At 43.3% G+C, this 21666-nt stretch overlaps 1 protein-coding gene across 5 annotated transcripts in view; it reads left to right on the top strand.

Moving 5' to 3' along the window:
• The window catches only part of nos1 (nitric oxide synthase 1 (neuronal)), a 75397-nt gene extending 56351 nt beyond the window's left edge, over positions 1–19046 (top strand). For all 5 annotated transcript variants that reach the window (XM_061671311.1, XM_061671309.1, XM_061671310.1 and 2 more), the window contains 9 exons: positions 95–288; positions 3781–3950; positions 8381–8591; positions 10998–11085; positions 11176–11297; positions 13646–13794; positions 14620–14814; positions 15753–15871; positions 16518–19046. In XM_061671311.1, the coding sequence (XP_061527295.1) occupies positions 95–288; positions 3781–3950; positions 8381–8591; positions 10998–11085; positions 11176–11297; positions 13646–13794; positions 14620–14814; positions 15753–15871; positions 16518–16533 (1264 nt within the window). In that variant the 3' untranslated portion in view covers positions 16534–19046. The remainder of the gene's footprint in view (positions 1–94; positions 289–3780; positions 3951–8380; positions 8592–10997; positions 11086–11175; positions 11298–13645; positions 13795–14619; positions 14815–15752; positions 15872–16517) is intronic.
• The last annotated feature ends 2620 nt before the right edge of the window (positions 19047–21666 follow it).

Below are 21666 nucleotides of genomic sequence, written 5' to 3'. Positions count from 1 at the left end.
TAATAATAATAATATAGGTATTGCACAATCCTAATTAAGAAAAACATGTAAAAGCGGGATCGCTTTTGTGGAGGTTCACTTTGCTGTTTTTCAGTCGCTCCACCATATTCGTGCGGCTGGACATCAACAAGCATGACAAGCTGAGCTACTACCCTGGCGACCACCTGGGCATTTTCGCGGGCAACCACGAAGACCTGGTGACGGCGCTCATCGACAAACTGGAGGACGCGCCGCCTGTCAATCAGATCGTCAAAGTGGAATTCCTGGAAGAGAGGAACACGGCGCTAGGTGTGTGTACGTGTGTTATGGTGTGTGACTAAAGTGTTGTGATTTTGGAGCGCTCCCGTCAAGATTTACCTGACATTCTGCACTAGCACTAAATTAATTATCCCGCACATGCTGCTTCCTCTTGCCATTGTTCATGATCGTGATTATATTTTTATCATTTACATTTCTGACCTTTTGGCACTTTCTCAATTTTCCTTGAGGCAAAAAAAATAATTGGCTCATTAGGGGGAAAACATCCTTGCACCCATATTAATGCACCCGCCACTTCATCGCTACTGTTCAAGTTTTGGGTTGTTCTTCCCGAAGCCAGTTTCCCTTCTCAACATGAAATTTGGTAGACATGTGTCTTCCTAGAAACAAGTGAACAATTCATTAGCACACTGAAATCACACCACATTAGCATGGATGTGATGGTATTTGAAAACATTCAAGCAAGTGCTACTTTACATACGTGGAGCAACAATGCATACAAACAGACCATACAACAATACTCACAGACAGAATTATATTCTCTCTGCTCTTTCTGGAGTTTAGTTGAGGACTGTCCCCGCGTCTTCGGTTCTTCTCATAATTATGCTGCAGGTCTTCCGGTAGAGCTCAGTGCTGCCCGCCATGTTGTGGCACAACGTGGTACTACACCGAAGACGTACAACTCTTAACTACGAACTTGCCTGTAAACTGTAAAAACTCATGAAAAGAATAATGGCATAAACATTGTTCGACATAGCGGGGTTCACTCTGGATCAGTAACTCCGCTTCTGGAGAAATTGAGAGAAACACTCGGATGCACTTTTGTGCTTCGCAGGAATAACAGGAGGCTCTTTGTAACCATGGCAACCCATCCACAAGAAGCACTTTCAAGGCCTCAACCCGAGCAGGAAGCGTGTCACGTATGTTGCGGTGTCACATTGCGTCATTGACGTGCAATGGTGCATTAATGAGATGGCGAAACTGACCTTTTCGTTATTTTGTCAACAGTAGGCGGGATGAACCCATTCACTGACAAGGAGGAAAATATTCATCAAGTACGTTATTCAACGGGTAGCCGTAGAAGTGGGTCTCGCTAAGCTTCTCTTTGAAATTCAAACTTATGCGTAACTGTAATGACAAGCTGCTCCCTGTCGATGGTGCGCTGCTCGCTTTGGATTCTAGATCAGCGCAGATTTCAAGCGGTCGGTAATGATTACGCGGTGACTCGTCACGTCTATTGTCACGTCCGTTACGAGGGAGAGAAATGGCAACACGACAGAAGTCATCTAACAAGTTTAGGCGCCTCACACTAGAACGGAGTATCTATACGTGTGGTATAAACGGAACATGTGTTGTCGTAGTTAATAAAATGGTGTGTGTCACGATGGTGAGAAAAATGATGCAGTGTGTGGTGAATGGCGAACACAATGTAAAAAAGTCACTGACGTTCCATCAAGCCAAGCGGTGAGTCAGCGTCACTCGTAGTTGCATATCTGTAAATAAATGATTACATTGCCATCAAAAGCCCTTTCTAAGTCTTGTCTTTGTTGTTTTATCATTTGAGCCGTTCCAAAAGCAAAACAAATCTTTGTATCAAAGTCACTGTTTAATTTCACTGCTGGATTTTAAATGCATCACACACACTCCCCATGTTTTAATGCACCACATCCACTTATCCCTGGGGGGTGCTGGGTCGTGGGTGGGTGGGGGGGTTTGGCTGTTCGGCAGTAGTGCCTGGCATCCCTGCCCCCACCCCCTCGGCTCAGTGACCTCTCCAGATTTTAATGCACCACACCACTTGAGGCGGGGGGGGGGGGGGGCACTGATACACTGGGTAGGGCCAATGACTTCGAGTCAGGGACCTGGCAGTCATAGTAACACGGGGGGGAGGTGGGTCTCACTTACTTGCATGGTGAGGGCTGGATGACTGCTTGGTGTTGGGGCTGCTCCTTGGGTCACCCCCACGCTGGGCGGGGACTGGCTGCATCGCGGGCCCTGTGGGTTGGGGGGGGGGGGTTGTCTTGCTATCCTGGGGGTGAGGGGGGGGGGCATTGGGTCCCCGAGGCCCCCGCTTGGTGGCCGGTTGTCGGGGCGCCTCGGTGGGGCCGGCGGACCGCCGTGTCCCGTCCGCCGGGCTGCTCTCGGGTGGACCCTTGGGCCTGATCCCGCCCCTCGATTGATTGGGTGGGATCCTCAGCCGCAGCAATTACAGGACACTTCTGTCAGTCTTTTGTGCATGTAAAACGGTATCAACACTCATATTTAACGTTTCATTGTTGTAGATTTACAGGATGATTTACTTCATCCTGTTTACAATTAGTGCTTTGTCTTTTGTCTTTGTTTCTCTCTCCCTTCTAGAAACTTTGTTCTGTTCGACTGATCAAGTCTGATTCTCAATAAATTATACCACAAAATTATTAAATTATAATACCACAAAACTCCACTGTGACAGAGTAAAACTGTTTCGGCCTAAAAGGGATAGAGATTTTCCATTCTGCTTGACCTAACAGCCAAATAGAACAAAAAAAAAAAAAAGAAGCCACTGTTTAAAGAATGGAAAAAGATAGAAACAAACTTTTTTTTTTCTGGTGAAAAATTTGAGACTACTATTTTGGTAGGTTTGGTGCTCATATTGTCACAGAACACTAAAAATATTCAGTGGGTCTCAAAAGGTCTTTCAAAATTCCGTAAAACGGCTCGCAACGTGGGGAACTCTGGTTGGGAAAATGGCTGCTCATCACCGGAATTGAAAACCATGACAAAATCTTGTTTTGTTGAAGGTTTTCTGACACAAAAAAAATCCAAATGAATCCAGCAAAGCCTGTGGGTGAGCAGGATAAATTGAGCTGTCGTAAACAGTTGTACAGAGAAGATGACAGCCCGTACTAAGGGACACACTTGGAAAAGATGTTTTTTTTCCTCACGGGTATGTAGAAAAGTTTTAAATAAAACGTGTCTGAAGCGTAGACAGAGCAGTGTGGAGGGAGGAGCTACAAGTATAAATAATTGTGTCATCGGCGTACAAATGGGCAAGACAGTTATCAATATCATGGACTGTATTGTTGATGTCAATACTAAAAAGTGTTGGACCAAGTATGGAACCCTGTGGGACACCTTTAAGAAGCATGTAAGGGAAATGAGAGCAGACCTTCCACCTTCACTTAGAGCGTGCGTGTAGAGAAATAATATTCTCAGCGAGGCCAATTATTCTGTAATAGCTCCATGAATTAAAACTAAAAACGTATCTTTTGAAATGTAAAATACTGCCGGCCTTACGTCTCCGTTCCAAGCAATTTAGCTGACGTAATGTCTTCTTTTCAACTGACACTTCACACAGGCTCAAATGATTATTAAAGCCACATCCCTTGTTTTCACAATGGCCTAGCCTTGGGTCAAATGACACAGAAGGCTTTGTTTACTAACGGTGCCGGCGGAGCTATCGCTATGACGCCACGGTGAAAAGATCCATGGCCCCTCCACCTGCGGCACATTGCTAAACTCCGTCTTTCCTCACCCCGGCAGGCGTCATCAGCAACTGGACCGGCGTGAGTCGCATCCCGCCCTGCACCATTGTCCAGGCCTTCCAGTACTTCCTGGACATCACCACGCCGCCCAGTCCCGTCCTCCTGCAGCAGTTTGCCGCCCTGGCCACCAACGACAAACACAAGAAGAGGCTCGAGGTGCTCAGTAAGGTAAAAAGCAATAGATTGGGGTTGGATAAATCATGTTTGCTGGCTTTTGGTGGAGGGAAGGTTTCTCTGGTGTGAGGGCCTTCTTGAAATTGCTTCGTGAGGTCTTTCCCACAACCGGACAACATGTTCATCCTGGTGAAAACTTACATCTGGTGGTGGTTGCCAGATCTGGGTAGGAACGCGCTATATTTACTACGTTACATTTACACGGGTAACATTTGGGATAAATTGTACTTGTCAGAATCAGAATCCTCTTTATTTGCCAAGTGTGTCCAAAAAACACACAAGGAATTTGTCTCCGGTCGTCGGAGCCGCTCGAGGTCGACAACGGACGGTCGATTGACAGAGGACGCTTTGGAGACAGAAAGACATTGAGGGAAAAAAAAAAAAAAAAAAACAGTCACTGAGCAATAAAGGGTTAATATTTTTCTGGTAATGTTGGTACAGAGTAGTTTTAATGAAGCATGCTTTTTACTTTTACTCAAGTGTTTATGGTATGAAGAAACATTACAGTCATCTACATGCCGTTCGCTGCTTTCATTTATCAATAATTGTGTGCGGGATCTATTTTTAGACTTTTCCTTTTCAACTCCTACCCACCGTGATTACCATAGTGATGTTCCACTCGAGTTCACCGATCAAACGACACAAAAAAGTCACGTCTGCGGACAAAGTCTTCTGTAGGCCTTGGCGGGCCGGCCAAAGTGAGTCGTGAGAGCCGCGTGTGACAAACTATGAAAAACAACAGCTTTAACATGCAACGGAGTTGTGTCACTCCGCAAACTTGGATCGTTGAGAAAACACCTTGCGGTACATTTTGGCTGTGCATATGGCAACATTAGCACTATTTGATGGTCACAAGTAACTGTAAGACATGCATCTTGTTCTCTCTCTCTCTCTCTCTCTCACACACACATTTGATCAATAAGTCTGGTCAGCAAACTGCGTCTTCATTCATTCATGTTAGTGGGTGAAGCAAATCATGTTTCTGTAAGGCCCTATGCATGTGTTGTTGTGGTGATCTCCCACGGAGCGTGAGTTCGAATGTCATCTGAACACAGCCACATGCCAGTGACGAGCGGGAGCGCCTCCTTGCGCGAGCAGATTTATTTGCATTTCTTTGACTTGAACTTGAACCAGTTGAAACATCTCTTTTGCGGCGGTGACCCGGCTGAGGCGGCGGCGGCGGCGGCAAGTTAAACGTCAGGTCAAACACATTCAAGTTTATTTCAGTTGTTCATTTTCACCTCCACTCTCAAGAAGATATCAGTTGAGTTGTTCAAATTTGATTTGACGTTCATGTTCTGATTAAAAAAAAAAAAAAAAAGAAATCAGAAGTTACTCACTAGTTACTCAGTACTTGAGTAGCTTTTTCACTGAGTACTTTCTTACTCTTCCTCAAGTCATTATTTGGAGGACTACTTTTTTACTTTTACTTGAGTCATCTTATGCTAAAGTAACAGTACTATTACTTGAGTACAATATTTGGCTGCTCTACCCACCTCTGGTGGTTGCGGGTGTGACTCCCAGAAGTTGGTTCAGTGACGCTGCCTGGCTGGAATTTTTGGAAAGTTCAGCCCAGATGCCAGTTTGACTTGGCAAAATGAAATTTGGTATACATGTCTGCTGTGAGTAGACCCACAAAGTCTCAGGAAGCCATGCCTAAAAATTGCTATTTTCATGCGAAGCAGCCATTTTGGCTCTGTACCGTCCTTCCAGATTCTGAAACATTCAGCCCCCCGTTAGTCTGGCTGGCTGAGTGGTGACTCACGTATCCACGCCGTCGTCGTAAACGTTCTAAGACACGGAAAGGAAGTCATCTGAATCGCGCGGAGGAAACAAAAGCGCAGCGTCGCATTCCGTTTTTAGTTTTGTGTGAACTACATGTGAACTGAAGCCGTCTTTTCACATCCTCTGTGCGCACGACACAGATTTTCCTCCTCGTGTAGGCATTGCAGTCAAGTCCTATTTAGAAGGGATATTCACCCTTTTTTGCCTTATGTAATTCCAAAAACACGCGAAACGCACGCTTGTGTAAAAGGCTACCTTTTGATCACAAGGGACAGGCATAGCGTCTTCGAGTGCTAACTTAGCACTCCGCATCTTTCCTCCCGGACAAGACCTGCACACTCACTTAACAACAACAATTGGCCAAAAACATGACCAAAAATTGTCTAAAACTGGCAAAGAAATCTCACAAAACTTCAACCAAAAAAAACTGACACAAACCATTTTTTTTTTTTTTTAATTTGCAAAAGCTGGAAAATATGACTTAAACCATTTTTTTAAAATATGACAAAAAAGTGAGCAGAAAATGACAAAAACTGGAGAAGAAAACAAAAATGTGACAAAAAAAAACAGACAAAAATCTGACAGAACTTAAGCAAAAATATGGTACAAGGTAACAAAACTGGAAACAAGTTGATATAAACAAGTGGGGAAAAAAGTGAAAAGTGGGGGGGAAAAAAACAATAGCTTGGTCCCCCAAAAATCTGGCATAAAAGTAAAGCTAAATCTGACAAAAAGTGAAAAAACTGATAAACAAAAACTGACCAACCTTACAAAAGAGATGACAAAAAGTGGAAGTATAGCGACTAGCGCGAAATCTAACGGAGCAATCTACATCTTCATATTTGTTTGTTGTCCGTCTGAACGTCGCGGACACTCGAAACTCGTTCCAAGCGGAGACGACGGCCGTCTGGTTTTCGTCCCTCGGCTGCTTGTCTCTTGTGTAAGCGGAGTGACGAATGTTTGGCGACGCGAGCGACTTTTCCGCCGCCTAAAATAATCACCTTCCAAATGTCGATGACACACGCTTGCAAACAGTTGGCCGCCGCCGCCGCCGCCGTATTCCGCTCTCTCCGCTCGCGCGTGTTTACACAGCTAAAAGAGGAACCCTGCTTCGCTTTAGCCGAAGAAACGCAACAGTTGTGCGCCTTACCGCTTTAAATCCGATAAACCCAGCAGCCCAAAAATAACGCTGGTCATACAGGGGGCGCCACGGAGGCCCACTAGAAACCGTTAAACCTTGTAAATCCAACTGGATCCGTTTCCGTCGTGTTGGTCAGCTTCCATTTTTTTCCCATTTGGCAAAGAATTGTTACACATCGGATAAAACGGGAGATTGAAGTCGTGCGTTCCAAAGTAGGTGTTCTAAAAGTTTAAACGATACAAAATATAGCGGCGGGCGGTGTATTTGGTTTGTGCGCCTTCGGTGGGGACTAACCCGACTTGATAGCGCCGCTATCACGTCAACGTAATTATACAAAACCTGTCAATATTATTCAAAAAGCAATGGACATCATCTGAATCATTATTTAACCAATAACATGACAAAAACATCAAACATTTACCTAAAATACATCATACTCACCAGAGATGCTGCTTCTTAAATGTCTTTTTTTACCAGTCCAGCGATTTTAACACATAAACATAATAATCCCACTCATAGATTTTCTCTGCTCTGTGGCAGCTTCTACTGGGGCTTAGTTTTGGATCTTCTCTACCTCTTCTTCTTGCTGTTAAATATGCTGCATCTCCTCCAGCAGAGCTGAGTTCTGCCCCCCATGTTGTGGCACAACCCGGTACTACACTTAAGGCATGCAAACGTAAAGTCGGGCTTGCCTGTATTCTGTCGAAACTGCTAAATGTTTGATACACAGGCACCCATCTAAAAATGGTATGTATAGATGCATCCGGTGAAAGTGATTAGGGCTGCACCCAACAGTTGTTTTAGTCATTGATTAATTTGTTGATTTTATTTTTTTCGTTTAATTGATGAATCTATTAAAACAAATGACCATTATTACAAATTGACAGCGCGGTGATTATGATTCAATTACTAGTTTGGCCTTCAACATCCATCAGAAAATTGGCAAATATGTTGATCATTTTTTCCCAAAGTAATAGCAGATGTTTACAATTGTCTTATTTTGAAAAATTGCAACAACAAACAAAATCCGTTTACTTTGATGCAGGGCGACAGAAATCAGAGAGTATTTACAGTTGAGAGGCTGAAATTACAAATTGTGGACAAGTTTAGGTTCAACAAGGTCTCTAAACGATGAATCGATTGGCCAAACAGTATTCAATTCATTTCATATAGGGTTGGGCATCATTTGAGTTAGAATTTCTGTCCATGATGTTGACATGTAACAAAATGTCAATCTTTTGTTTGTGTGTGCATTTTGTCTTGTATTGTTCCGAAAATTGTATTGAAAACCGGTGACCTGGATAAGAGATGAGGGACGTCCCGATTGCATTTTCCGAGTCTCGAGCCGAAACCTCGGCATTACGTTAAGGAGGACAAAAAGAGCGCCTCCGAATTGTCTCAGTGATCTTTTTTACGGGGCTGAAATTCAACAGCGGTTCCGATCACGTAAACCAATCCAATATTTGTAGCGCATTTGTTTTTGCGTTGCGCGTTTCAGGGTCTGCAGGAGTACGAGGAGTGGAAGTGGTACAACACGCCCACGCTGGTGGAGGTCCTGGAGGAGTTCCCGTCGGTGCAGATGCCGTCCACGCTGCTGCTCACCCAGCTGCCGTTGCTGCAGCCGCGCTACTACTCCATCAGCTCGTCGCCCGACGTGCACCCGGGCGAGATCCACCTCACCGTGGCCGTCGTCTCCTACCGGGCCAAAGGTAAAGAAAGAACAAAGTGAGATTCGGTTCCGTTTTTTTGACCGCTCGGCACTGCTGGCGAAATACCGAAAGTACAGATACTTTATTTACCTCTCTAATTGTTTTTTGTTTGCTTTTTAGTGCCGACCGCACAATTGCTTTTTATGTCCCGCTGTTACTACAATTTGCATCTTTCTTTTCCTGAATGTCAGCAGAGGTGGCAAAAGTACTCTCACTCTGTACTTTACAAGTGCAGATACTCAGAAGAGTTACTTGGAGATCAATGTTTCCTCTCTTAATATGGGTTTTCTTTTTTTTGTTACCAGCTTCATAACAACTGTGATTATTATAATTATTATTTTATCATGAGTATTGTTGTTGTTTTTGTTTTGGTTAGGGTTAGGAATCATGGACGGATGTTGAAATGTACTTATAGGTACAAACATAAAAACACATGTTTTGTCTCAGTCATATACTGAAACAAGTCAACTTTTTTTAAAGTTCAGTTATTATATGTACTTGAGTACAGCCAAAGTGAAAATAAATGAAAATCTAATTTACAAATAAAATGTTTTTTACATTCTAATAATTGTTGTAGACTGAATCTTGATGTACTTGCGTGCAGAAGTAAAAAGTACAAACAAATGTTGAGTGTCAATTATCAACCCCTATACTTGAAGTAAAAACACATTTTTCAAAGTCATAGTCGGCAGAAATATTACGGACTGATGGCTGAGAAGCGTACAGTGTGTAAGCGGTGGCAGCGCCACTTACATCCTGCTGTGATCATAATTACAACGAACAAATAAACGTAGCCCGAGGCGTGCAAACGTTCCACCGTCGCGCCTTCCAAAACCGCCTCGGGCGGAAACAAAATCCTCCAAACGATCGCTTAGCCGCGTTCGGTCCGGGAGGAGCCCCGACACGCTTGAAACCGATTCCAAGCGACGTTTTCCCACCACCGCGCCCCGCTCGGCGACTCCAGAAACGTGCTCTCGTGACAACAATTCCTTCAATGTCATTCATTTACAAACAACATTTATTAAATGGCGGCGGGCGCAGTGGCCGAGCGCTTAGCACATCCGCCTCACAGCTCTGGGGGCCGGGGTTCGATCCCCGGCCCCGCCCGTGTGGTGGACTTTGCGTGTTCTCTCCGGCCATTCCGCTTCCCTCCCACATCCCACAAACGCGCGTGCGAGGTGCATTGAAGACTCTAAATTGCCCGTAGGTGTGAATGTGAGTGCGCCTATGAGAGTTGTTACAAGGTCAAAAAAGAGAGGGAATTTTTAAAGAATTTAAAAATGTCGACGTTTTATGAGAAAAAGGTCGTCACAAGATTATGACAAAGAAGCATCATTTTTGACAAAAACGTCAGTATTATCCGAGGAAAACGTGTTATTGCACGAGTAAAAATATCACCTTTATTACTTCGATAAAGTAAAAAATGTTACAACACAATTACAAATTGTACGAGAAAAAAGTTTTGATTTTAGGAGCTGTAATGTTACAAGAAATGAAAATGGGAAATTCATGAGAATTGATTTTACAAAACGTTCCAATAAAAAAAAAAAAAAAAAGAAATGACCACAAACTTTAAGATTAATAATGTCTCAAGACAGTTTTAATTTTACAAGAAAAAGCCCCAATGTTATGACAAAAGTCGTAATTCTTTCAGCAAAAATCTCAACATTTTATGAGGAAACAGTTGAGATTTTACAAGATGTAATGTTGCAAGAGAAAAAAAAAATGTATGATGAAAAGTCCATTTTTACCGGGAAAAAAGTGTCGATTTTGTGAGATAGTTGTAGAAAGAAAAAATGATGACAAAGGTTGGGATTTTAGGAGAAATAGTAGAACATTGTGTGAATAAAAGTTGCAACGTTAATAGAAAACGAAAGAAAAGAAAATGTTTCTTGGAAAAATGTCATTGTGAGAAAAACAAGTCATATTACAAGAATAATGTACCTTTATTCATAAACGATAGTTTCTATGCCCAAACAAAGTTGAGAGTACTTTATAAAAGACATACATAATAACAGAATTAAAAAGAGCAGTTTGGTCGTCATGATAGTTCAGTGGACATTGCGCTTTTACTTGCGGTGTGCTCACCTCGGCCACCGGCGGGCAGTGTAATACAGACATACTGTACAAAATACACAAAGAAGCGTTTGACAAACATGTGACTCGGTAAGCTGCAGCGATAGTGCTGTTTTGCAGAGGATAAAGAATATATTGTATGCAGGTGAGTATTGTTATATTGTTAGACTCCATGTCTCGCTGATCCATTTGTGTCCAAATATCCTTCGCGTAAGCGTTAGCGACGGCGATTGTACGTTCGTTAGCCCGTCTATGGTGTTTTGCATTGTGTGTTAGCATGAAGCTAGCAGACTGTCCTGAGGTAGTTTGAATGTCGACGATCCCTTCCAGACGGCGAAGGTCCGGTCCACCACGGCGTTTGCTCGTCGTGGCTCAACAGGATCGAGAAGGGCGACGTGGTGCCCTGTTTCGTGCGAAGGTAAAGCCGAAGCCGCCAAGCCCGCCTTTGTCACGCTTTTGCTGACGCGTGTCCCGCGGCGCTCTTTTCTTTTGCGTTCGCTACGTTTAGCGCGCCCTTATTCCGGCTTCCCAAAGACCAGCAAGCGCCTTGCATCCTGGTGGGCCCCGGGACGGGCATCGCCCCCTTCAGGAGCTTCTGGCAGCAGAGGATGTTTGACCTCCAACAAAAAGGTCAGAAGAAAATCGGGACCGTAACAAGCAACTCAAATAATAGCGAGAAATCCATTTACAGTCCGGTGGTTCTCCCGCCAGGCCGAACAATTATTGGCTGTCCGAGTACCACTGTAATGAGCAACATTCAAATGCAGGAGCGGAGTAGGCCTAGATACGGATCCAAAACGAGACAGTGGCTGTATTCTTCAAGTTGTAATATTACAACAACAACAAAAATGTGTCCAAATTTTACAAACGTCCAATGACACAGTCATCATATCCATCCATTTTTCTGTCGCGCTTCTCCTCACGCGGGTCGCGGGCGTGCTGGTACTCACAACTGTGAGGCACGACGCTCTAACGGGTCGAGCGCCGTGCCGCCGCGGTCGTCATATTCCAAGAAACAAAAATCCAAATGTTTTCAAATGTATTGCACATAAATGGGAAATAAAAATTGTACCTCAATAAAAGCTTCAAAATGAAGTTCTTAAAAATCGAATGTTTTGCACTTCAAAGTTAAATGCAACTGAACGGGACTTGGGCCGTGATTCATTCCTGCACCGCTAGTGGTACACTTTGACAATCACTATTAGTCTATTCTAGTCAACAAACAATAGGGGAATTAAAGAAATGATAGTCTCGTAAAGTGCGATAAATAAACATAATCGTCTCATAAAGTGCACTGACGTCGGAAGAAATGTTCGGGAGGATGGTCCCGGGTTGGCTGAAAGTGCGTGCGTGCGCGTGTTGGGGGGGGGGTCTTCGTCCTTTCCTAAGCGTCCAACAAATTAAATTCAACCTCTGAAGCTTGAGCAAAGCTGGGATCCGTTCCTTTGGTATACATCAGTGATTCCCAACCAGTGTGCCGTGGGAAAGATGAAATTTGACTTAATAGCTCAAAACATTCTTCATTTGCAAGCAATAATGTATCTTTATTCTTCTATTTATGCCAGTGAGGCAAAGTGACTCTAGAGAGGGAAGTGATAAGACGCACACTCGCCATCGGTCGCGCGGTGACGTCAGTGCCGTTCTCTCTTTCCTCTGTCCCAAAGGAAGGAAGGAAGCAGCTTTTCACGTCTCCTTGACCCCACGACGGATTCCAACGAAGGTTAAGGAACGCTTAGGAAATTGGACTTTCCCAAGAGGGGATGAGTCACGATATTATACTGCGTGGGATTTTATGCCGAAATCTAGGACAACCCCTTTTCTCCGATTGGTCATTCGCCGACTTGCTTTGCTTTAAGCGCGACAAAAGAAAGCTCCGCCGCACAGCATAAATGCGATCCGATTATCTGAGGTGATTTCTACGTGCCCTGCGATTGGCTGGCAACCGGTTCAGGGCGTACCGACGACGGCTGGGATAGGCTCCGGCGCTCCCGCGGCCCGCGTGAGGAGAAGCGGTGAAAGAAAAGGGATGCGTGGCTGACTCTTGCCACTTTGGGATAGAGGGAAACATGAAACTTGAGTCTGCTTTGGGGTCACTAAGCCTCAAACGGGGGGCTGACCTCTCCATAGCTGAGAGGTCATTTTGACCTTTTTCAGGGAATGTTGTCCTCATCCTCGCCGGAAGGATGGCGTCGGCTTCTTGGAACCGCGTCCCGGGCGCTCATGAAAACTCTGTTCTGAGAGCTTCACCTTCAGTCGTTGGTCTGGGAGGGTCTTCGCTTGGGCCACAACAGCAACTGACCACATTTGCTTCAATTTACTTCGTTGAGGGTATCTTCATCAAGATCTAAATTCTTTTGCTACGAGTGACTCGACGTCTTCATCCGTTCGGACCGGAGTCCGGAATTCTTCCAACGTTATTCAAATAAAATACATTTACAAGTTCAAACGTTTATATCAAAGACAAAAGACAAATAAAAGCATAACGAAAAGGGCAGCGCAGCATCCATCCATCCATTTTCAATACCGCTTATCCGGGCGTGCCGGAGCCTATCCCAGCTAACTGCGGGCGAGAGGCGGGGTACACCCTGAACTGTTGCCAGCCAATCGCAGGGCACACAGAAACAAACAAGCATTCACACTCAGGCTCACACCTTCAGGGAATTGAGAGTCTTCAATTCAACTCGCATGCGTGTTTTTGGGGTGTGGGAGGAAACCGGAGTGCCCGGAGAGAACCCACGCAGGCACGTGGAAAACATGCAACCTCCACACGGGCGGGGCCGGGATTTGATCCCCGGTCCTCAGAACTGAGAGGCCGATGTGCTAACCGGCCGACCGCCGTACCGCCCACCACAGCATCCGAGAAACGTAATAGTACAATAATGAAACGTCAGAGCCTAAGCGCCTCCTCGCTCAAAGGAACGCGAGCCAAGGGTGTTGTGCATAGTCCGCCCCCTACATTTGCTCTTGTCCTTGTTCAGGTGTGGAGTCCAGGCCAATGATCCTGGTGTTTGGATGTCGCCAGTCTGAGATGGACCACATCTACAAGGAGGAGACTGTCCAGGCCAGGAACAAGGAGGTCTTCAAGGAGCTCTTCACCGCCTACTCCAGAGAACCCGGAAAACCAAAGGTGACCTGCTGTCATATTTGATGAAACCATTGCCTCGGGACCAAAGCCTTCTCTTGGGCCGAGAGCCTTGTCTCGCATTTGGTACTTTCTCTCAGGACGGGAACCTTCTCTTGGAACGAAACCCTTCTCTTTGGATTGGAACCTTCTCTTAGAACTACACCCTTCGCTCTGGACTAGAAGCTTCTCTTGGGATTGGAATCTTCTCATGTAACAACAACAACCTTCTCCCAAGTCAAGATCCCTTCTCTCGGCACTAAAGCCTTATCTCAGAGCTAAGCATTTATTTTGGGATTATACCTTCTGTTGGCATCGAAACCTTGAAACCCTATCTCAGGACTAAAACCTTCTCTTGGGACAAGTACCTTCTCTCAGTACTAGAACCTTCTCTGGGGACTAAAGCATTCTCAAAACAAGAGTTCTTATCTCAGGACTACAACCTTCTCTTGAGGCTTGAACTTTCTCTCAGTCCCAGAACCTTCTCTTGGGACAAGTACTTTCTTTTGGGAGTAGTATCTGATCTTGGGACTAGAACTTCCTTTCAGGAATATAACCTCTTGAGACGAGAACCTACTCTCAGGACACAAACTTCTCTCTGGAGTAATACCTTCCCTCGTTGGTTTGTTGCTGACCGACTATATTCTCACTATATAAAGGAGTAAGCATTTGATTAAAAGTAACATACTCTACGTGGTTTGTGTTTCCCAAACCTGTGAATAAATAGCAGTCATTAACTTGCATCCAATGGCTTTGTTGTTTCTGTTCTTTTTTGTATTTTCTGTGTGGAACTCAACTGCCGTGTTTTTCCTCGTTGTCGTTTTCCTCCAGAAATACGTGCAGGACATCCTCCGCGAGCATCTGTCCGAGCGTGTGTACCGGTGCCTGCGCGAGGAGGGCGGCCACATGTACGTGTGCGGAGACGTCACCATGGCCGGAGACGTCCTCAAAACCGTGCAGCAGATCCTCAAACAGCACGGAAACATGAGCCTGGAGGACGCCGGCTTCTTCATCAGCAAGCTGAGGGTAAGACCGACACGAAATACAATACAGCTATCGGGCCATCACTCTGGAATACAACGTTCTCTGGACACTAGAACCTTCTCTTGGGAAAAGAGTATTATCTTGGGATTTCATTCCTACTGTCGGGACTAGAACTTTCTTTCAAGACTGCAACCTTTTCTTGAGATGAGAACTTTCTCTCGGAGCAAAAAACTTCTCTCAGGACGACAGTCTTCTCCTGAAACGACAACTTTCCTTCAGGAAAAAGCTCCTTCACCGGCACGGCTCTGCTCTGCTCTGGCTGAGCTCGTTGCGACGCTGTCACGAAAGGAACGTCTATCGTCACGTTGAGGAAACGAAAAGAAGACTCTCGCTCGCACGCCCGTCCAAAAAAAAGACAAAAGTGTGCTTTCTTCAAGCTGCTTATTTGTCACTCAATTGAAGTTTACTCGGAACCGACACATAAGACAAAAGACACATTGCATATTGAAACGCCAAAATGTTCAACCGAAGCATATGATAATGACGATAATAAGAATGAATATCCACTAGCATATAATGTGAAACACCGTAGTCGGGCTAACGTAAATTGACAAAGATGTTATGATAGCTGTAAACCGTCAAAACAACTGCTACTTTACACACACGGCGCAGCAACACATACAAAGTATACAATAATACTACAGGCATATATTGTCTCTGCGAAGTGGGAACTATTGCTACAACTTAGGCGGGGGCCTTCTCTGCCTCTTTTTCTTGCTCCTAATTATGCTGCATGTCTTCCAGTAGAGCTCGTGCCGCCCGGGATGTTGTGGCACAATGTGGTACCACACGCAAGCTGCACAACACGAAATTCGCATTTGCCTGTATTGTGTAAAAACCCAGAAAAGCGATCGCTCCAAATTCTGTGATGTAGCCGATGAGGACGATGACGACAATAACGATGATGATGTCGCTGGCAGGACGAGAACCGCTATCACGAGGACATCTTCGGCGTCACGCTGCGCACGTACGAGGTGACCAACCGACTGCGCTCCGAATCCATCGCCTACATCGAGGAGAGCAAGAAAGACCCCGACGAGTACGTCCGTCTCGCAAAGCTCGCCGACGTGTTTCAAATGCAAAAAAAAGATCTTGTCTCCAAAAATGACTTTTTTATTCCAAGAAAACAGACCATCGAGACAAAAATAGGACTTTTTCACACTGTTTTGTTTCAGAAAAAAAAAAAAATGCGATTACAACCAATTGTTCTTTTGGAAAAGTTTTTACTCAAAACTATACAGCTTTTTCCTTAAAAACAACGTGTTTAAATAAATACAACTAAAAAAAATAGAACTTTCTCGTCCTGAATAAAATGGGATTTTACTTGTGTTTTTTTTTTTTAGGGTGGGGGGTAATTTACACAAATGTTTGTGGGGTGATTTTTATGACTATTTTTTTCTAAGAATTTCTAATATCACCACTTTTTTCTTGTGACATTCCAATTTATGACTCCCCCCAAAAAATGTATTAAAAAAAAATCATTTTTATCGTGCTGGTCGAGTGTAGGCCATGGAGAGCATCCATCCCCTTAGTAAATCTCCTTGGCACAAATAGAAACCGCCGTCACGTGAACAAAAACAAGTGCGTCACCATGGAAACGCGTTGGAGGAAAAGCTTTTTTTTTTTTCCTTCTTCATATTGAAAGTAAACGAGTGTAACATCTCCATTTTTGTGTTTTCTCCCAGGGTTTTTTGCTCGTAGGCCGCCGCCGACGCCCCCAGGATGCAGCAGCACTGGTTCCACAAAACTGTGCCAATTTTTGTACTGTTCAAAAAAACAAAAACTGGAGAAAATATAATGTCTATGTACGTATGTGTTTGTTTTGGGGTTTTTTTTTTTATACCACGTTTGTGTTTTTAGGCTGCTGAGGTTCTCTTCCACTCGAGCTAACTCGTGTTGGTTGACGCCTCATTACGAATGCATGACTCGGAGACAAGAAATATCCCATAATAATCTCCACTCTGTGTTACTGTGCTGCGCCGCAAAAGGCTGACTCTGTTTTTGCTTTATGTCGGTTTGTTTTTGATATTTGCACAGCGCATGCGTGTGGCCAACAGTTTAGCTACGAAAAGAACTTTTAAGGAGACCGACCGGCAGGTTCCCTACCGAGCGTGACGGGATGTCTGAAAGTTAGATGACTCACAAGCGGGCGGGCGGGCGGACGACAACCGATATGTCCCAGCCGACACAAACACATCACCGCTAAGTTTTTTCGTAAACTTTTTCTCAGGGGGAAAAAACAAACCTTAGTTCTGACAAGAGCCATTTTTTTGTAATATTACAAATACTGCTTTTCTCGTCACATGACCAATTAATTTTTTCACTTTTTCTCAAGATTGTTGACGGTTCTCGTAATACCGCAGAGTTCAATTCTAGGTCCCCTTCCTATATATTCTTACTAGGGATGGGAATTGGTAAGAATTTAGGGATTCCATTATTGATGCGAGTCCTTGTTGATTCTCCTTCTGAAAAGCTAATTTTTCAGACTTTTTCTCAAAAAGGAAAAATGGATACAAGCACGTGGGTAGAGCTGAAATGTCAGAGATGACACAAATGCATCTTTGAAAAGCTTTTTTGATAACTTTTTAAAAAAGACTTCACCGCAGTGAGATTACCATTTGTAGAAATTCTACATTATTTTCTTGAGGGGGAATTACAACTTTACTCTCCTAAATTTATTCTTGAAATATTACTTTTTCGGGGGGGCATTTTGCTCGTAATATTGCAATTGTAGTCTCCTAACAAACCAACTTTATTCCCATAAGAGCTTGTTCTTTCAAAAAAAAAAAATGTCCTTGTAAAGCAATTCTGCATTTTCATGAGATAACTTTCTTGTCAAAAAGATGTTTTTTTTTCTCTAAAAAACCTAAATCTTCATAGCGTTATTTTAGTCTTCAAACAGTACTACTTTATTCCAGTAGGACTGTGTGACTTGTTTTTTTTGTTTTGTTTTTAAATACAATTAGTTTTCTCAAGAAATACAGCTTCATTCTCATAACCTTATGACTTTTTTCTCCAAAACAAAAAACTTTATTCTCATGAGATAGACTTTATTCTCAAACTATTTTATATATAGATTTATATTTTTCTTTAATATCCTTTTTTCTTTCAAGGTTTTGTTGCTGATAATATTGTAATTTTAGTCTTTTAACAATCTGACTTGAATCCCGTCAAATTGAAATGTCATACTTTTTTCTCATATTCTCCCCCACCCAAAAAAAACACGGCTTTGCAGTATCCTCGAAATATTCAGGCTTTTTATCCTTTTACTTTTTTACTTTTTGTTCTGAATACTGTGTTAATCTCTTAACAATACAACCTTATTCCCATGAGATCGAGCCTTGTTTTTCCAGAAAATGTCTCTTTTTCCCAATGTGTTACTTATTTCTTTCTTTTCTCTCCTGTCCAAAAATACACATTTATTCTAACAACATTAGGAAACTGTGTCAATGATGACAGTTTGGCATTTTGGAAAGAGAGAAGATCCTTTGGATATCCTGCTTTCTAGTCGGCGCTCTACACGTTTAGATTGAAAGTAGGGGTCACCGCGTAATTGCGGTGGGATTTTGTCCAAATCTCCAGCGTCGTCGTCGTCGTCGTCGTCGTGGTTGTGGATGAATGAACGTCTCCTCCTCCGTGTTGAACTGTTTCTTGGAGCCAGAGCCGTTAAGTCTGTGGTGTAAAATGTGCAACAGGAAAACAACCGAAACCGCTTATTCTATCGTCTATTCAGTCAATATATACAGGATATAGCCTCTATATAAACAAATATATATTCAAAGTATAAAATCTAAAGAGTACCACTGGGATCTTTTCGAAGAATGTATTTTGAATATGTAAGTGAGCACTAGCGTTTCAACGATACCGCCCCAAAAACCTTTTGAAAAGAAGTCTGCGGGGTCTCTCCTGTTTTGGGGTGTAGAGGCTCAATGCATGGCGATCTTGTGTCTTCTGTATTCATTATAAAAGTCTCTTTACCAGCACTGTGCGTCGGGAATTTGTTCGGCAGCGGGCTCGTTCTTTGCTTTCTTTGCTTTTTTGTGTGCGTTTTGCCACTGCTGCTGCTAAGAAGAAAAAGACAACGCGTGAACCCGATCAGCTTAGGTTTTTTTTTTACAAAGAATAATTCCTCTCTCGCGCTCCGGAATCACCTCTGTGCTCCAAACTATCTTTGAATGCATACCACTGCAAGGACTGTGCATTTACTTCCAAAATAAAGTATAACATTTACAAAATACACACTTGCTTCACTTGTGCTTCTTTGACTTTTGGGGGTTCCATTTCTTTGCCTTCAAAAGGCCTCGACTTGCTTTTTTGTGTTATTTCACCTTGTTTTGGTAGGTCTTGCTGACTTCCGAAATTGTCCAGTTGTTTTTTAGGTCAGGGTACTGACTTGGCCTTTGAACACCGGCATTTGTTTGCCTTCAAGAAGTCTTCATTTTCACAGAAACTCACTCCGGTGGGTGAAGAAGGCAGAAGTAAAGGCAGAACCACGCAAACGAGCAAAAAAAAAAAAAAACAACTCAAGACTGTTTGAATGCAAAAAAAAAATAATAATAATATTCTAAGATCACTTGATCTGAAGATAAAAGTGAAGGCAGAACCCGCAAACAAGCAACAACAAAAAAAGCAACTTGACTTTCTGAAGGCTAAAAATGAATAATTTCAAATTCATTTGAATGATTAAAGTCAGAATCTAATATTGTTCAACTATGTTCCGAAGCCAACACAGCACATTTTTTTTTACTTATTGAGAAACAAAGTAAAACAAAAGCAACCAACAAAAAACTGCTCAAGACTGTTTGAAGGCAAAAAATAAGAATTTTCTGTGAATGACGTTGGATAGCTGACGTGAAGACCATACACTAAAGGAGAAGTGAAGGCGACTTTAAAAGCAAGAAAATGAATTTTCTTCAATGCCAGTTCAAGTCAGACTAAAAATGTTCTAATCAAATGTCTGATCCGAAGCCAACAAGCAAAGGTGGATAGTAGCGCGTTACATTTACTCAAGTGACCTTTTCCATAAACTCTACTTGTCAGAGTACTTTAAATGCACCATACTTTTTACTTGAGTATTTATGTGAAGAAGGATCGATACTTTTACTCCGTTAAAATGATCGACATACCGTTCGCTACTTTTAATCTAGCCGTTCTATTTTTAGACTCCATCGTCGACTTCCTCATAGGGTTCCCGTTGCGCCAATCACTAATCTCATTTGCCTCCAATTCACCAATCAGACGACACAACGTAGTCACATGACCGCGGAGGGTTAAAAAAAAAGAAAACAGCCGCACGAGTGTGTTTACGCACAAAAAAACAACAGTTTTGTCACGCAGCTCTTCAATTGTGACTGGCCAAACTTGCATATTTCAGCCCACTTGTAACTTGAGAAAACACCTTGCTGATGTTTCTATTGTCGTTTTGGCAGTGGATATGGCAACGTTAGCCCTATCCTACGGTGTCGCGCACGCACACACAATCGCTAAGTCTGGTCCGCAAACACCTTCATCAATTCATTGAAGTGAATCAAGCAAATAATGCGTCTGTAGGGCCCAATGAAGGTGTTGTTGGTTTTGGGGCAGTTAAAAATTGAAATGGTGGCAGGTGTGTGTCGACTCCCATCTATTATTTTTTATTTTTTTTTTTATTTGATGTTCATGCTCTGATTTAAAAAAAAACTAAAAAAAATAAATAACAATCTGAAATGACTGAAGTTTCTCTTGTAGTTTTTTCATTGAGTACTTTCTTACTCTTACTCAAGTACATTTTTGGATGACTACTTTTACTTGAGTCCTATTATTCTAAAGTAACAGTACTTTTACTTGAGTACAATATTTGACTACTCTACCAACAAGGCATGCTTTTACTAAGTGACGACAAAAGAAAAGCTAGAAAGAAAGAAAAAGCGAGTCAAGGCTTGTTGAAGGCAAGAAAAGGCAGCATTCTTAAATGATGGCGCCACTGGACTGATCTTTGATGAGCCCGTGTCATTTTTCCTGACTGTTGTCGAACTTTTTCTCTCCTGCGCGCTCGTCTAAATTGTGAGCAGGCGGCACCAGCCGATTGGACGGCCCAGCCTGATTTCCGCCACGGGATTGGCCAGAGGGAGGACGATAACCTTTTTTAAGTCTGTCGCTCGTCCCAGTCTTTCCTCAATGAATTGGATCCTCGCATCAGAATCTGATATTGGCGGGTCTGTTGCCATGCCAACAGCGTGACTTTCAACTGCTGTAGACGAAAGTGAAGGTAGATCGAAAACACAGGAAAGAAATGTACTCGAGACTTGTTGGAGGCAAGTAAATGTCTGACTTTCACGTGGGCGGCAGCGGCGAGGCCCAAATGAACTCGGAGCACGTTGGGGATGTCAGATGTCTGGTTGCCGTAGCAGCGCGGCGACAACCTGCCAACAAGACAAACTCCTCGCGAGGATTGGACACATGGGAAAGGCTGGAAATCCCGCCCGCACGGAGACGCAAGTCCCTGTTCTTTTGGGGATTCTGGCTACTAGTTCAACTCAAATCACGAGAATCTACGAAGAATGGGACCCGATGAGAATTGAGTGATTCCGATTCCGTGACCGAAACTGCCACACGGCTCTTATTTGAGGACTAACTTCCTTTTTTGCGTCTCACTCTGAACAACACTGCAATATCACATTACATCCTGAGGTGTCCCACAGGGCTCAATTTGAGGTCCCGCTCCTATGTAGTCTCACCAGGGATGGGAATAGGTAAGAATTTTGTTGTTCTATTTTAGTTTCTTTTTCTCTATCATTTTGCCTTGGCTTATATATATATTTTTTTTTTATATATAAGTTCTACTGTGTGATATTG

The sequence above is a fragment of the Phycodurus eques genome, chromosome 3 (assembly GCF_024500275.1).
Source record: "Phycodurus eques isolate BA_2022a chromosome 3, UOR_Pequ_1.1, whole genome shotgun sequence".
Taxonomy (NCBI): domain Eukaryota; kingdom Metazoa; phylum Chordata; class Actinopteri; order Syngnathiformes; family Syngnathidae; genus Phycodurus; species Phycodurus eques.
The sequence above is the reverse complement of the archived record's forward strand: the minus strand, read 5'-3'. Positions and strand labels throughout refer to the sequence as shown.